This window comes from Dreissena polymorpha, chromosome 6, assembly GCF_020536995.1.
Source record: "Dreissena polymorpha isolate Duluth1 chromosome 6, UMN_Dpol_1.0, whole genome shotgun sequence".
Lineage (NCBI taxonomy): Eukaryota > Metazoa > Mollusca > Bivalvia > Myida > Dreissenidae > Dreissena > Dreissena polymorpha.
The window spans coordinates 22,621,675-22,638,581 of NC_068360.1; the positions used below are offsets into that span (position 1 = coordinate 22,621,675).

Here is a 16,907-nt window from a genome sequence, read left to right on the forward strand (position 1 = left end):
TGTGTTTAATTGTAATATATTGATAACAATATGTTACAATAACACAAAATAGGCAAGAAAAATGATACATTTAAGACGTATTTCATAAAATGCAGCAAATACAAATTAGCGCCCCGAGCCTATTGTGACGAAGATATTTCGTATATATTTTCCTCCAAGCACTTCAAGTAGTTCTGTATCACAACATCAATCTGATGCAATTGTCCTGGTGGACAAATTTGCGAGGTGCCGATTGTCCTGGAATGCAAAAAACGCAGGATGCCGATATTTTGGATGCCGTTTGTCCAGATACCATTGTTCACACGTTGTTTCTAAGCCCCTTATGCACACACAACTGATTGGTGCGTGCATGTTTTGATTTGTCGTAGGCCGAATGCAGACAAAATTCGGATCAGAGCTTGCACTCGCTTGTGAATTTTCAATCGTCGCGGCGACATGATCGGAAACACAAGCGCCGCGGCGACATTGCTTTTGAAGTCCAGGCGCCGCGGGCCGCTGTGATTAAACCGCCTTGGGAAACGCCTGTATAATAATTACAGCATGCGTTTAGTACAAATATAGTATGACACCTTACTAAGATACAAAAAAACACGTGGAAAACACACACAAATAACTAAATTGGTGTTCCCCGCCTAAGAATTGTCAATATAAATCATTTGGGTTAAAACCGGTTTAAAAGGTTTTATTTCATTGTTTAAAGGATTCTACATGTTGCATGAGGGTTTATTATTGAAAACGTCGACATTTCAAACATTTGAAATTTATGTCAAGTATTTTGCCCGTAAGTGCCTCATAATATTAAGAAATTAATCGACAATATACAACGCTTACACCAACTTCTATTTTCGAAACAAAAACGTGCTCTACACAACACAAAATATTCCATGCGGTCTAGCGGAACGGCAGTTGTCCCGTACTATACACAACACAAAATATCCCATGCGGTCTAGCGGAACGGCAGTTGTCCCGTACTATACACAACACAAAATATTCCATGCGGTCTAGCAGAACGGCAGTTGTCCCGTACTATACACAACACAAAATATCCCATGCGGTCTAGCGGAACGGCAGTTGTCCCGTACTATACACAACACAAAATATCCCATGCGGTCTAGCGGAACGGCAGTTGTCCCGTACTATACACAACACAAAATATCCCATGCGGTCTAGCGGAACGGCAGTTGTCCCGTACTATACACAACACAAAATATCCCATGCGGTCTAGCGGAACGGCAGTTGTCCCGTACTATACACAACACAAAATATCCCATGCGGTCTAGCGGAACGGCAGTTGTCCCGTACTATACACAACACAAAATATCCCATGCGGTCTAGCGGAACGGCAGTTGTCCCGTACTATACACAACACAAAATATCCCATGCGGTCTAGCGGAACGGCAGTTGTCCCGTACTATACACAACACAAAATATCCCATGCGGTCTAGCGGAACGGCAGTTGTCCCGTACTATACACAACACAAAATATCCCATGCGGTCTAGCGGAACGGCAGTTGTCCCGTACTATACACAACACAAAATATCCCATGCGGTCTAGCGGAACGGCAGTTGTCCCGTACTATACACAACACAAAATATCCCATGCGGTCTAGCGGAACGGCAGTTGTCCCGTACTATACACAACACAAAATATTCCAGGCGGTCTAGCGGAACGGCAGTTGTCCCAATGCGATTAATGATCGAATCCGTACAAAAAATTGAAATGACTTTTCAGATATTGTGTTTTGTTCAAAACTTTAATAATTCACGTATTTTATTGTATTATCGTTATTTGAATTGAATTGCTTGGTCCGTTTAATAATAAATACATGTTTGCAATACGGTGCGATTGACCCCGATGGCCATTTTCACCAGATGTAATTATTGTATAAATAGTTTTCATAGTGAGAACTTGCCTATCTAAGTTTATTTATATTTCCTTAAATGTTGCTGACTTCGAAAAGAATACCTCAAAGCTTGAATAAGTGAATGCTTCCGATTGAGCTTTTTACGTATTGTTCGTCATATAAACATGTTTTATTTAATCACCTTAAGAAAACTATTCAGCATATTTTAAAGATTTGTCATTAGTCTTAACATAAGAAATTCAATACCGGCACATTAACATACACCATCATCGTTTTCTTTATTGTTCATGATGTACAATGTTCAATGCACTTGAAGGAATTAATATAATGTGAGGAAATGTTTTTTATGTCCTGTGTATACTGAATGTATGACAACAATAACGAATTTGGCTGTTGAATTATTTTTATTTATTATAGGCAGCAAAGGCAAACAAGTTCAGTACAATAACATTTCGTTCTATATTGCGATCCATTTCGTTCGTCCTTAGTTCATGTCATTCCCTTGTCTGCCTTGTTGTCACGACTTGTCATATCCCTTTTACCCTGAATAAAACAATACGATTATGTTCGACAATTGAAGGTAATTCAAATAAATATTGTATTTACAATATATCCGTGTGCATGCAAACACTGTAAGTAATGTATAATTATATTGCAAATGGTATATATGCATCTATAGTATTTATATCTGATATATGTACACGAAATATACATTGTATTTAATCAGATTAAACAAATTCATAAACTATAATGTTGTACTAACCTGGGAAATATGGGTCTGGATACCCATACCCTACAAAACATCATAACTCACCATTAGTTTGGATGCAAAATTGTTAACATGGACAAACAACAGATGAACATAGTTAAGGTTTTGTTCGGAAATGTGTTCGATATTTTAAGAATAAAATAATGATCTCCGTAAAAAGCTATAATTATAGTTTTATCTAACTCAACGTTTACTCTTTTTGTTATTTATGTAAATTTTTATTATGAAAGAAAATAATCAGTTATCCTGTTACCATTAAGTTTTCTTGAACATGTTTTACTATACCAAATCAGATAACTACATATTAACATTCAACATTCTCACACAAACTCTATCGCCCTTCAACTCCGACACCCACACACACGAAAGACACGCAAGCTCAAAAGCAAACAAACACTCACACGCATACATGACATACACATAAACTCATATACTATTTTTGAAGAAAATCGTTTAGCTTATCGATTAAAAATGATAAACATTATTTATAAAATTAATGTGCTTTTCTAATAAAAAAAAACGATTTGTTTTAACGATAAGTATAATACAGTATTTTCAATGTTCAATCAACCAATGTGGAATAAGTTTTTACCGCATGCAGAAATTTTTTGATAATACGTTGCAAAATCTATATTTGTTTACCGATTGCAATTGTAGCCTTGTAAATAATACGTTTTTTAAACGTATTTCTGAGCTACGGCTTTAGGTCTGATTTGCTTTATATAAATCAATAAAGCACGTCCATGTGTTAATTCTTCTTAAAGTGATATTATGCGCATTTTGCATTGTTGCAAAGAGCCGAAAATAAATAAAAGGTCAAAGGAGTTAATTTAAATATGGTAATTGACCAATTATCTGCAACTCATCTTGCTACCAGTTTTTTATAAAAAAATTTTTTATATTATATTCGATATTGAACATGACTGCCACAGTCCTCTAGGCCGAGAAGAACTGTCTTTTTATTACGATCAGAGTTAGTGTTTGTATGTCGTATGAAAATATATCGTTGCAGGAAATTAAAATGATCTGTTATACAAAATTGTGTCTTTGTGTCGTTTGAACGAATCTGCACTAAAACTAAATTTAGATTCACATCGTACATCGAATCATTTAGATTTGTGATGTACTTTTTCTCTTTCCATGATATTGTTTTAGTATGTTGGTGCTGCATTTACAAATATATGTGTTTATGAAGTGAAAACACCAAAAATAAACAACGGTTGCGATAGACACCTATAAACATAGCATATACTGTTAGATGCGCATAATATAACTTTAAATGACACCAATGTTAAAATATGTTTTCATCACAGATCAAATGTTCTCTATGCTTAATCCGTTTGGCAACACATAAGTATATTACTAATGTCGATACCTGGGTTGCAACGAGGGCAGCACTCGCCAATCGGTGTGTATTGCCCATTAGGGCAGTAGATAGGTGGGCAATACACCTTGTAACATGAAGGGTATCCACTATATGTCTGACCAGACACCGAGGCGCAAAGCGTCAACAGTAACACGAACGAGACGGCTGATAACATCGTTATACCTAAAATGACGAGATAGCATAAACATGTAGGTATTTCGAATACATAATGTAAAAATAAATAACAGTAAAAACCATCATTTGCTCCAATAAATAACATCACTCCACGAGTGCATGATTACTATGCATTTCGTTATTTCAGTATTAAAGCACTCTGTCTTGAAATCTTCGCAAACTAATTCATCATTAGTTACCATACTTTTAAATGAACGTAGGCCCCTATAGAAAAAATATATCATGAAGTCATTTATTTCTAATATACAACAAAAGAAGCGTTTGCTTCAAAACATGTCAAAAAATCATCCTTATGTTCTAAAATCATCTCCTATTAACCAATATTTAATAATTGTTTTTGTTTATTCTAAGATACACCATAGTATTTTATTAAATTTCTCAAACAATGAATACTAACTAAATAGAAATATTTGTCAAATAAAAGCTCACCTTTCGGCGCTTCTGTGAAGAATCTGAAGACTCGATAATAAAGCTAGACACTAGACGTTTATATGCCTGCAAGGAAGGAATCGTAAAAATACGTTACTAGTTAAATAAATCTATTTCGAGCATGTGCAATTGCAATCCCCCGTGTAAGCTTTCACGCTGAATTGGAAACACGCAGTGCATCACATTAATTTGATGCTTTCGTTAAATCAAGTATGTTCGGATAATCTCTGCTGTACGCACATTAATAGCTGTTTACATAGATATATGCATGCATAACATACCTTGTGATATGTTTGCACTGTTTGGATATAAATACTCGTTTGAATGTCAAAGTAAAATACCAGTGTACATGCCAGCTTAAATATGTCTTACTATCAAAACTTAAGATACAGTACCACAAAGCAACGCTCGTCATTGCCCGGAAGTCTTTCCTTGTAGGCAAGCAAATTCACATTCACATTAAGATTATTGATGCATCATTTGGCTCGGCTTTGTTAATCTCTCGTTTTAAAATTATTGTCGATAAAAGGGACTAACTGCATAAATATATACTTTGTTGAAAAGATAGGCGTTCTTCATTTTGAATCATCACACTGTTGTTGTTTTTTTTTAATTTGAGACATTTTGCAAGGCCCTAAAATGTTTAAAAAAATGTATGTCGCATTATAGTTTTCACATTCCATTAAGTGTTGAAAGATCGATGACTTCATCAATTGAAGAAAACACATATAAATATAGAAATAGGTATAAAGCAGCTGCGCTTGTTAAAGTACATTTGTTTCGAGTTAGGTGGTGAACAACAAATATGTTACTTTCATATCTTTATAATTCCATGTAAAATTCCTGAATGACATAATTACAACGGATAATTTCGGTTTAACATGAAAAGCGGATAAGTCTTGGTTCATGCGCGGCAAGAAATATTTCAAAAGTCGACACAGATGATTTTCTAGAATGCTGTTTAGGGTGTAGGCTTGTCTATTGGATTATTTCCTTATGAATCATATAACTGACGTGGTTTGGTTTACCCCAAACAAAACCCATTATTTTTCCCCATCCAGATACCATCGGAGAGTTCACGTTCAATGTAAATTTATACTAATGATGAATATATTGGTACAAGTAGAATACTGTTCTCCAAAGTGAAGCGCCTGCTGTTTGAGCATGAGGATTGTTTATGAATAGGGACATATACATGATAACAAAAGGCATATGGTGCTGCATAAAATGCAGAGGTTAAGAAGCCCTGCTGGTCTGTCATTTTTTTTAAATACTAAGTCCCAGGCAAATCCTGGTACAATGTTTGTAATTAAGCATTTTAAACACATTATATGGTTACCTACCAGTGAATAGATCTACTTAAAAACACATATTAAATTAATCGGATGGAGCTTACAATCTAGGAGGCCAGAAGGGTTGAGGCAAACAGAAGGAATGTGCAAAACCATACTATTTTGCTGCTTATCTTTCCGATGAGTATTTTACAAATAATTTTTTCAACCTTTGATAACAAAAACGACGCACCAACCTGTCATTGAGAAAAATTGAATTAAAAGTGGTGGAAAAATGACTTAAATGGTCTGAAGCTACCTTGTCCACTCATGAGACTGTGCAGGCTGTCTAAAGCTACCTTGGTCACTTATGAGACAATGCAGGCTGGTCTGAAGCCACCTTGTTCACCCATGAGACAGTGCAGGCTGGTCTAAAGATACCTTGTCCACTTATGAGACAATGCAGGAAGGTCTGAAGCTACCATGTCCACTTATGAGACAGTGCTGACTTGTGTGAAGTTACCTGGTCCACTTATGAGACAGTGCATGCTGGTCAAAAGCAACCTTGTCAACGTAAAAGACAGTGCAGGCTGGTGTGAAGTTACCTTGTCCACTCATGAGACTGTGCAGGCTGTCTAAAGCTACCTTGGTCACTTATGAGACAATGCAGGCTGGTCTGAAGCCACCTTGTTCACCCATGAGACAGTGCAGGCTGGTCTAAAGATACCTTGTCCACTTATGAGACAATGCAGGAAGGTCTGAAGCTACCATGTCCACTTATGAGACAGTGCAGACTTGTGTGAAGTTACCTGGTCCACTTATGAGACAGTGCATGCTGGTCAAAAGCAACCTTGTCAACGTAAAAGACAGTGCAGGCTGGTGTGAAGTTACCTTGTCCACTTATGAGACAATGCAGGCTGGTCTGAAGCTACCTTGTCCACCTATGAGACAATGCAGGCTGGTCTGAAGCAACCTTGTCCAGTTATGTGACAGTGCAGGCTGGTCTTAAGCTACCTTGTCCACTCATTAGACTGTGCAGGATGGTCTAAAGCTACATTGTCCGCTTATGAGACAGTGAATGATTGGCTGCAGCTACCTTGTCCACTTATGAGACAGTGCAGGCTGGTCTGGAGCTACCTTGTCCATTTTTGAAACAAGCCTGCATTGACTCATAAGTGGACAAGGTAACTTTAGACCAGCCTGCACTGCCTCATAAGTGGACAAGGTAGAATTAGACCATCCTGCACTGTCTTTAAGCGGACAAGGTAGCTTCAGACCAGCCTGCACTGTCTCATAAGCGAACAAGGTAGCTTCACACCAGCCTGCAGTGTCCCGTGAGCGGACAAGGTAGCTTCAGACTAGCCTGCACTGTCTCATAAGTGGACAAGGTAGCGTCAGACCAGCATGCAGCCCTGCACTGTCTCATGAGTGGACAAGGTAGCTTCAGACACGCCTGCACTGTCTCATAAGTGGACAATGCAGTTTTAGACAAGCCTGCACTGTCTCTTTAAGTTGACAAGGTAGCTTCTCCAGACTGCACTGTCTCATAAGTGGACAAGGTAGCTTCAGACACGCCTTCACTGTCTTATAAGTTGAAAAGGTAGCTTTACATCAGCCTGCACTGTCTCATACGTGGACAAGGTAGCTTCAGACCAGCCTGCACTGTCTCATAAGTGGACAAGATAGCTTCAGACCAGCCTGCACTGTCTCTTAAGTGGACAAGGAAGCTTCACACCAGCATAAACTGTCTCATGAGTGGACAAGGTAGCTTTAGACCAGCCTGCACTGTCTCGTAAGGTGACAAGGTAGCTTTAGACCAGCCTTCACTGTCTAATAAGTGGACAAGGTAACTTCACACCAGCCTGCACTTTCTCACAAGTGGACAAGGTAGCTCCAGACCAGCCTGCACTGTCTCATAAGTGAACAATGTAGCTGCAGACCAGCATACACTGTCTAATAGGTGGACAAGGTAGCTTCAGACCAGCCTGCACTATCTCATAAGTTGACAAGGTAGCTTTAGACCAGCCTGCACAGTCTCATAAGTGGACAATGATGCTTCCGACCAGCCTGCATTGTCTCATAAGTAGACAAGGTAGCTTTAGACCAGCCTGCACTGTCTCATAAGTGGACAAGGTAGCATTCGAACAGATTTCACTGTCTTGTAGCGGACAAGGTAGCTTCAGACCAGCCTGCATGTCTCATAAGCGAACAAGGTAGCTTCACACCAGCGTGCAGTGACCCGTGAGCGGACAAGGTACCTACAGACCAGCCTGCACTGTCTCATAAGGGGAAAATGTAGCTTCAGACCAGCATGCAGCCCTGCACTGTCTCATGAATGGAAAAAGTAGCTTAAGACTAGCCTGTACTGTCTCATAAGTTTACAAGGTAGCTTCAAACACGCCTGCACTGTCTCATAAGTGGACAATGTAGCTTTAGATCATCCTTCACTGTCTCTTTAAGTTGACAAGGTAGCTTCAGTCCAGCCTGCACTGTTTCATAAGTGGACAAGGTAGCTTCAGACACGACTGCACTGTTTCATAAGTGGACAAGGTAGCTTTAGACCAGCCTGAACTGTCTCATAAGTGGACAAGGTAGCTTTAGACCAGCCCGAACTGCCTCATAAGTGAACAAGGTAGCTTCAAAACAGCCTGCACTGCCTCAAAAGTGGACAAGGTAGCTTTAGACCAGCATGCACTGTCTCATAAGTGGACGAGGTAGCTTTAGACCAGCCTGCACTGTCTCATATGTAGACAAGGTAGCTTTAGACCAGCCTGCACTGTCTCATAAGTGGACAATGTAGTTTCAGACCAGCATGCACTGTCTCATAATTGGACAAGATAACTTCACACTAGCCTGCACTGTCTCATAAGTGGACAGGGTAGCTTCAGACCTGCATGCACTGTCTCATAAGTGGACAAGGTATCTTTAGACCAGCTTGCACTGTCTCATAAGTGGACAAGGTAGATTCAGACCAGCCTGCACTGTCTCATGAGCGGAAATGGTAGCTTGTGAGCATCCTGAACTGTCTCATAAGTAGACAAGGTAGTTTCACACCAGCCTGCACTGTCTCATAATTGGTCAAGGTAACTTCACACCAGCCTGCACTGTCTCATACGTGGACAAGGTTGCTTCAGATCAGCCTGCACTGTCTCAAAAGTGGACAAGGTAACTCGCATATTGCATAAGACCCGTTTTCGCGCGATTCGGCTCAATTGGTTATGACCTATCTGAGTCTTAATATGTAGGTGACTTAGGGTAAGGTGGTACCCACAGGTCTGTATACAGGAGTGGAACGGCTGCCGATGACTGAGAGGTAGGTGGCACACAAAGGATTGTTTACAGGAGTGGAACGGCTGCCAGTGACGGAGGGGTACGCGGTATCCACAGGACTGTGTACATAAGTGCAACCCATAGCACTGACTAAAGGAGTGGACGACTGCCGGTGACTTATCGGTAGTACCAACTGGACTGTCTACATCTACGACTTCCGGTGACTGAGGTGTAGGTGGTACCCACAGGACTGTCAACAGAATTGGAACGACTGCCGGTTACTGAGGGGTATGTGGTACCCACTGGACTGTCTCCAAGAGTGGATCGACTGCCGGTAACTGAGAGGTAGATGGTACCAACAGGACTTTCTACAGAAGTTGAACGGCTACCAGTGACTGATGACTCATGACTTTCAAGAGGAGTGAAACGACTGCCGGTAACTGAGGGGTATGTCGTAACAACTGGACTATCTACAGGTGAGGAACAACTTCCGGTGACTGACAGGTATGTGGTACCAACTGGACTGTCTACAGCAGAGGAACGACTTTCGATTACTGCTGAGTATGTGGTACCCACAGGACTTTCTACAGGAGAGTAACGACTGCCGTGGAGTGAGGGGTAGGTGATACACACTGGACTGTCTACAGGAGAGGAACGACTGCCGGGGAGTGAGGGGTAGGTGGTACCCACTGGACTGTCCAAAGGAGTAGAACGACTGCCGGTGACTGAGAGGTAGGTTGTACCAACTGGACTGTCTACATGAGTGGAACGACAGCCGGGGACTGATGTGTAGGTGGTACCCACATGACTTTCTACAGGAGTGGAACGACTGCCGGGGAGTGAGGGGTAAGTGGTACCAACTGGACAGTCTACAGGAGTGGAACAACGTCCGATAAATGAGAGGTAGGTGGTAACCACTGGACTGTCTACAGAAGAAAAACGCCTGCCGGTGACTGAGGGATAGGTTGTACCCACTGGACTGTCTACAGGAGTGGAACGACTGCCAGTGACTGAGAGGTAGACGGTACCCACTGGACTGTCTACAGGATTGGACGACTGCCGATGACTGAGGGGTAGGTGGTACACACTGGACTGTCTACAGAATAGGAAAGACTGCCGGGACCTGAAGGGTAGGTCGAATCCACTGGACTGTCTACAGAAATAAAACGACTGCCGGGGATTAAGGGGTAGGTGGTACCCACAGGACTGTCTACAGAAGCGGAACAACTGCCGGTAAGTGAGGGGTATGTGGTACCCACTTGACTGTCTACAGGATTGGAACGACTGCCGGTGACTGAGGGGTAGGTCCTACCCACAGGACTGTCTACATGAGTGGAACGACTTCCGGGGACTGAGGGCTGGGAGGTACTCACAGGACTGTCTACAGCAGTGGAACGACTGCCGGTGACTGAAGGGTGGGTGTTACCCACAGGACTGTCTGCATGAGTGGAACGACTTCCGGGGACTGAGTGGTGGGTGGTACTCACAAGACTATCTACAGCATTGGAACGACTGTCGGTGACTGAGGGGTAGGTGGTACAGAAGACGAAAGACTGCCGGGGACTGAGGGGAAGGTCGTATCCACTCGACGTTCTACAGAAGAGAAACGACTGCCGGGGACTTAGGGTAGGTGGTACCCACAGGACTGTCTGAAGAAGAGGAACGACTGCCGGTAACTGAGGGGTATGTTGTACCCACTGGACTGTCTACAGGAGTGGATCGACTGCCGGTGACTGAGAGGTAGGTCGTACCCACAGGACTGTCAACAGGAGAGGAACGACTGCCGGGGAATGAGAGGTAGGTCGTACCAAGAGGACTGTTTACAGGAGTGTAACGACTGCCGGTGACTTAGAGGTAGGTCGTACCAACAGGACTGTCTACATAAGAGGAACGACTGCCGGGAACTGAGGGGTAGGTCGTACCCACTGGACTGTCAACATGAGTTGAACAACTTCCGGTGACTGAGAGGTAGGTGGTAGCCACAGGACTGTCTACAGGTGTGGAACGACTGTCGATGATTGAGAGTTGGGTGGTACCCACAGGACTGTCTACAGGTGTTGAACGACTTTCGGTGACTGAGGAGAAGGTAGTACCTACATGACTGTCTACACGAGTGGAACGACTTCCAGGGATTGAGGTGTGGGTGGTACTCACAGGACTGTGTACAGCAGTGGAACGACTTCCGGTGACTAGTGGAAGGATGGCACTCAGAGGACTGTCTACATGAGTGGACCGACTTCCGGTGACTTAGGGATGGGTGGTACTCACAGGACTGTCTACAGGTGTGGAACGACTTCCGGTGACTGACTGGAAGGTGGTACCCACAGAACTGTCTACATGAGTGGAACGGCTGCCGATGACTGAGTGGTAGGTGGTACCCACAGGGCTGTCTACAGAAGACGAACGACTGCCGGTAACTGAGGGGTAGGTGGTACCTACTGGACTGTTTACAATAGTGGAATGACTGCCGGTGACTGAGGGGTAGGTGGTACCCACTGGACTGTCTACAGGAGTGGAACGACTGCCGGTAACTGAGGGGTAGGTGGTACCCACTGGACTGTCTACATGAGTGTAACGACTGCAGGTGACTGAGGGGTAGTTCGTACCTACTGGACTGTCTACAGGAGTGGAACGACTGCCGGTGACTGAGGGTTAGGTGGTACCCACTGGACTGTCTACTGGAGTGGAACGACTGCCGGTGACTGAGAGGTAGGTCCTACCCACTGGACTGTTTACAGGAGAGGAACGACTGCCGGTGACTGAGGGGTAGGTCGTACCCACTAGACTATCTACAGGAGTAGAACGACTGCTGGTGACTGAGAGGTAGGTGGTACCCACTGGACTGTCAACAGGAGTGGAATGACTGCCGGTTACTGAGGGTTAGGTGGTACCCACTGGACTGAGTACAGGATTCGAACGACTGCCGTTGACTGAGGGGTACGTGGTACCCACTGGACTGTCTAGAGGAGTGGAACGACTGCCGGTGACTGAGAGGTAGGTCGTACCCACTGAACTGTCTACAGGAGTGAAACGACTGCTGGTGACTGAGGGGTAGGTCGTACCCACTGGACTGTCTACAGGAGAGGAACGACTGCCGGGGACTGAGGGGTAGGTCGTACCCACAGGTCTCTCTACAGGAGTGGAACATAACCGGTGAATGAGAAGTACGTGGTACCCACTGGACTGTCTACATAAGTGGAACAACTTCCGGTGACTGAGGGGTAGGTGGTACCTACTAGACTGTCTACAGGAGAGGAACGACTGTCGATGACTGTGAGGTCGGTGGTACCCACAGGACTGTCTACAGATGTGGAACGACTTTCGCTGACTGAGGGGTAGGTGGTACCCACAGGACTGTCTACATGAGTGGAACGACTTCCGGGGACTGAGGGGTGGGTGGTACTCACAGGACTGTCTAATTCAGTGGAACGACTGCCGGTGGCTGAGTGGTAGTTGTTACCCACTGGGCTGTCTACATGAGTGGACCGACTTCCTGTGACTGAGGGGTGGGTGGTACTCACAGGACTGTCTACAGGCGTGGATCGACTTCCGGTGACTGACTGGTAGGTGGTACCCACAGGACTGTCTGCATGAGTGGAACGGCTGCCGATGACTGAGGGGTAGTTGGTACCCACAGCAATGTCTACTGGAGTGGAACTTCTTCCGGTGACTGAGGGGTGGGTGGTACTCAGAGGACTGTCTTAAGGAGAGGACGGACTGCCTGTGACTGAGGATTAGGTGGTACCAACAGGCGAGGAACCGAAATACCTGATAAACCTTTATAAACCGGAAGTGTTGACTGTTAAATCAATATGATTCGTTGGACTTTCATCTTCGTAAATTTTGTTGGTTATCCGGACCAAGAATTTAACACAATCACACCGCTTCGTAGCGGTTCATTTCCAAAATTTGAAATCAGTGAACTTACATATCAACGAATCAGGAACTACGAAATTTAAACGCAAAAAAACGCAGAAAACGCAACATTGGGGGAGTGAGGTTAGTTAGGGTACTTAGCGGCTTTTGTGACACCAATTTTAATCGTTTTATTAGATTGTTTTTAATGAATTATCTGTATCATATAATTCTAGTTAACAGAAACAAAATTGCATTTCTGGTCCTAGCGTTTCATGATTTCTATGCATTTATCACAGCTGAATGTCGTCTAAGTGAGTGTACATCTATGGCATATGATATTGAACAAAACAAATATAACAGTTCAGTTTAAATAATAAAAAAAATGTTAATTTTAGTCAAGAGTGTTGGAGAAAAATTACTGGCTGTGCTTCTAAAACGATTGAAAATTAAGACTGTATGTATCTGTATCAGGTATCGTTTAGAGCTGACAGACAATGTGTATAGATGACATTAAAAGATAGACATAGACAGACATTTGAGGACATAACAACACATGTTACTTTTAATAATACTTGTGTGCAAAGTTTCGCATTTTGTGGGGTATGGTATTATTTCGTGTTATTTCAGACACAAAAATGTCTGTGCTTGAAGAGGACTTGAGAGAATTTGAAAGACGAGTTTTTGTCGAGGGATCTATGACAAACTATAAGATGTTTATTATTTAACATTGTCTTCGTGAAAGGGTTTTGTTGTAGATTTATTTTTAATTTAACAACATATACAGCATAACATATACTTTGTGAAAAATATATTAAATAACATAATACCCAGCCGTGTATGTTATTTTATTTAAATTTACGCAGCATTTTGTGCATGAAGACTGCTGAATTCCTGCTTGTATCAAAACAACTTTAATAGCTGACAAATGTTGACACTGGTTTAATTTCGTTTATGTGTTAGCTTTTTACACTAATTAATATTAATGAAAACAAACATCATCAACAAAATTCATAACAATACATAAATATTGATTAACAAAGGTGTTTATTAGGTTATACACGACCAAGTTAACCGATACAAGTCTTTCTTGTACAGCCACATATTTGAGATTGAAACATTATTTATGGTAGAATTGTTTAACACTGCTTAAATGTTTTTTTTTCCGTTTCATAAAACATTATTCAAAATATAAGTGACATAATTTATTAAAAAAATAGCACAACATACAAATCAAATTTTACCAAACGCAATCATTCGCCGTCTAGAGTGCAAACTTTCTGATAATAATTTGAACCTTTTGAATGAATATCGTTCTTGTTGATGGTGTAATAACAGCCAATAAAAACGAACTTTATTTCACACATATAGAATACTAGGTCGGTGCCGAATAAAGCGAAGTTTATTTTGCGAGGCTTAGAAAATCTGAACCACGAGCCTTGGCGAGTGGTTCAGATTTTCGGGCCGAGCAAAATAAACTTCGCTGTATTCGGCACCGACCTAGAATTTATCCCATCATTTTTCTTATTCGTTAATTATTTCTTTTAAAATAGAATAGCAAAATAAAACTACACGGAAAGTTATTTTAAGCAAACAGTGTTTTTCGACCTTAGCTGTAAAGAGATCCGCGTAAGAAAATAGTACCAGAATATTTCAAGCAAAACAATAACAATTCATTTATTTAAAAGACAACAGCCACCTACATATGTTACCAAAACTCAACCAAATCAATAACAATGACTAATTATATTTATAGCGATGTAAAGAGTCAGGTTCATTTAGAATTTGTTTTTCTACACAGTAGGCCGAGCACGTGAGTCGACTTGGTGTGTAGAGCAAATCGATGCTTTTTGTCGGATTTACGGTGTGTAAAAGGTGTTATTGCAATACTGGATTAGTTAATGAGTACATGAAAATTCTGGATGTTGAACGTTGCCCCGAAGAACTGGGATTTAAATGAGCTGGACAGTGACTGCTGAAAGCTGTACTGTGCCTGTGGGTGGGAAACTTGCACTTGTGTTTCGGGTAGAATTTCCGCTTCGGTCTGGCGTTGTTCCGGCTGGCTAGGGGGCTGCGTTGACGAAAATGTGGCCGTGCTGGTGACAGAGTGTTTTCTATCTTGAATTGGTTCTGCATTTTGACCCATAGGGACCGTTAAGTAAAAATATTCTATTATACTACATATCCTGGTGTGGGGTATTTTCGACGATGTAACGATTTTTCAACAAATTGCAATATAAATGATGTAAATAAATTTGAAACTCGTGAAAAATTTTATAAACAAATTTGTTTTAAATAGATTTTTATATAAAACTTAATCAGAAAAGTTGTCTACGTGTTTACAATAGAGAAAAATGTCCGATACTCTCCGGTTGTGGTCTGTGTATCGGGTGGGGTATTTTCGACGCTCGTGTAGCACTAATAATAAATAGTTCTATACTCTTCAACAAAGATAAGGAATATGGCCCAATTGAATAATTAACATATTTAAACTGTACATAACTAGTTTGAACAGAAATTAACAGCTTAAAGAACTTATTTACAGTTTTATTTGTCAGCTGTCTATGTTATTAGTCTTCAGCAGAACACTTCGGGCAAAGGAAAGAGTCACCCCGCCTTAGTACTTTGATTTGCGTACAAAATGTTAAATGTACCAATCCTTGACACAAATCACAACATCTCCACTTGACAATGTTAATGAATGAAAGCTTTGTGTCAGTGCAAGGGGATAGAAGAGCTTGCAAATAATGCACTTGTCAGATTCTGCAATGTCACTATCATCTGAGTCGGAGCTGACCACCTCTTCAACTGGGGGCTGCTTTCGTTTCACCCGAAGGCCGGAGGTACTGGGTACAGCGGAAGAGATGATACACTGTTCTACATCTGCACACTGTTTGCTCTGTGACTTCAAGTGAAGCTTTATTGCGCCAACAACTGGCGATTCTGTGATAGCTCTGCCTCCCACAACTTTACTTAGAGTATTCCATGGCTTTTTCTGTTGAACATTTTTTAGAATTTGACCACCTTTTGTTTGAAAAAATGATTCAACGGATTTTTCAGAAACATCTTGAGTCGAGTCGTTGGTTTTGAAAGTTGTTGATGGAGCCAGATCCAAGGGGCTTATCACATTTGGATTTAAGGCAAAAACAGCCGACGTTCTAAAAGCTGCCTGAATATTTGAGGCAGTCAGTGTACTTGTGTACGCTCTGCAAGCAGGGGCACACACTTCATACCGCGTGATTGCATTACCACCCCTTTCTCTTATGTGTCTATGGCAGGCAGCATTCCAGGCTTGTTCTAGGGACCCATAGCAACTGACATCTAAGGGCTGTAACAGATGACTACAGTGAGGGGGCAAAACAAACAGAATGTGTTATTTTTTTGCCCATTCAATCAACGGCAAAGATACGTGACTCTTGTGGCCTTCATATAATACCAGAACATAACCACTGTCTTTAGCTGGCAAATACTTCAATAAATGATTTTTCATGTAATGATCAAATATAACAGAATTTGACCATCAACTTTCAGTGACTGTGCCTGCTGCTCCAGGGGTAGCTCCTTCTAAAAGAAGCGCTTTTTGTTTTATACCAACGTGTACAGCGTAGTCATATGCCAAATTGATGGTTTCCTGGCGTGAGTAGCCGTAGCCTACTTCAGCCATTGTTTGCAAATGGCTAGCTAAAAATGCCTCTTGATCTAACGTGAACAAAGTGTGCGGCCCAGATCTTAAGGTGTCTATGTCAACTCTGCCCTTAACCCGATCTTTTGAAGTGGTTATGGGCACTGCGAACATCTTTGCAGCTCTTTCCACTGAAATCCCATCCTCTACAACAGCCTGGTACGCTTCTGTCAAATCCCCAAGGTCATACCTCCTGTAAGGGCCT

At 42.0% G+C, this 16,907-nt stretch overlaps 1 protein-coding gene and 1 long non-coding RNA gene across 2 annotated transcripts; both read right to left on the reverse strand.

The window, feature by feature from the left end:
* Positions 1-2,257: 2,257 nt before the first annotated feature.
* On the reverse strand, positions 2,258-4,780 carry LOC127833268 (uncharacterized). Its single transcript, XR_008027287.1, has 4 exons — positions 4,625-4,780; positions 4,010-4,183; positions 2,629-2,658; positions 2,258-2,408 (listed from the first exon to the last, which is right to left on the reverse strand). It is a non-coding gene; the product is annotated as an uncharacterized LOC127833268 (long non-coding RNA).
* Positions 4,781-9,342: 4,562 nt separating this feature from the next.
* On the reverse strand, positions 9,343-16,684 carry LOC127835508 (mucin-17-like). The gene is made up of 8 exons (XM_052361949.1): positions 16,616-16,684; positions 15,774-16,015; positions 15,009-15,091; positions 12,398-12,835; positions 12,057-12,296; positions 11,434-11,669; positions 10,425-10,814; positions 9,343-10,335 (listed from the first exon to the last, which is right to left on the reverse strand). The coding sequence occupies exons 1-8, from the start codon at positions 16,682-16,684 to the stop codon at positions 9,343-9,345; spliced, it is 2,691 nt and encodes an 896-aa protein (XP_052217909.1).
* Between the last annotated feature and the right edge of the window lie 223 nt (positions 16,685-16,907).

What these genes read in the sequence shown, in the direction of transcription:
- LOC127835508 (XM_052361949.1), bottom strand. Translation starts at nt 16,684, where the DNA reads ATGGCTGAAGTAGGCTACGGCTACTCACGCCAGGAAACCATCAATTTG. An exon ending in CATATGACTACGCTGTACAC is followed by an intron (nt 16,016 to 16,615) that starts GTTGGTATAAAA and finishes AATGTTCAACAG; the next exon opens with AAAAAGCCATGGAATACTCT. An exon ending in TCCTGTACTCAGTCCAGTGG is followed by an intron (nt 11,670 to 12,056) that starts GTACCACCTAAC and finishes CCACTCCTGTAG; the next exon opens with ACAGTCCAGTGGGTACCACC.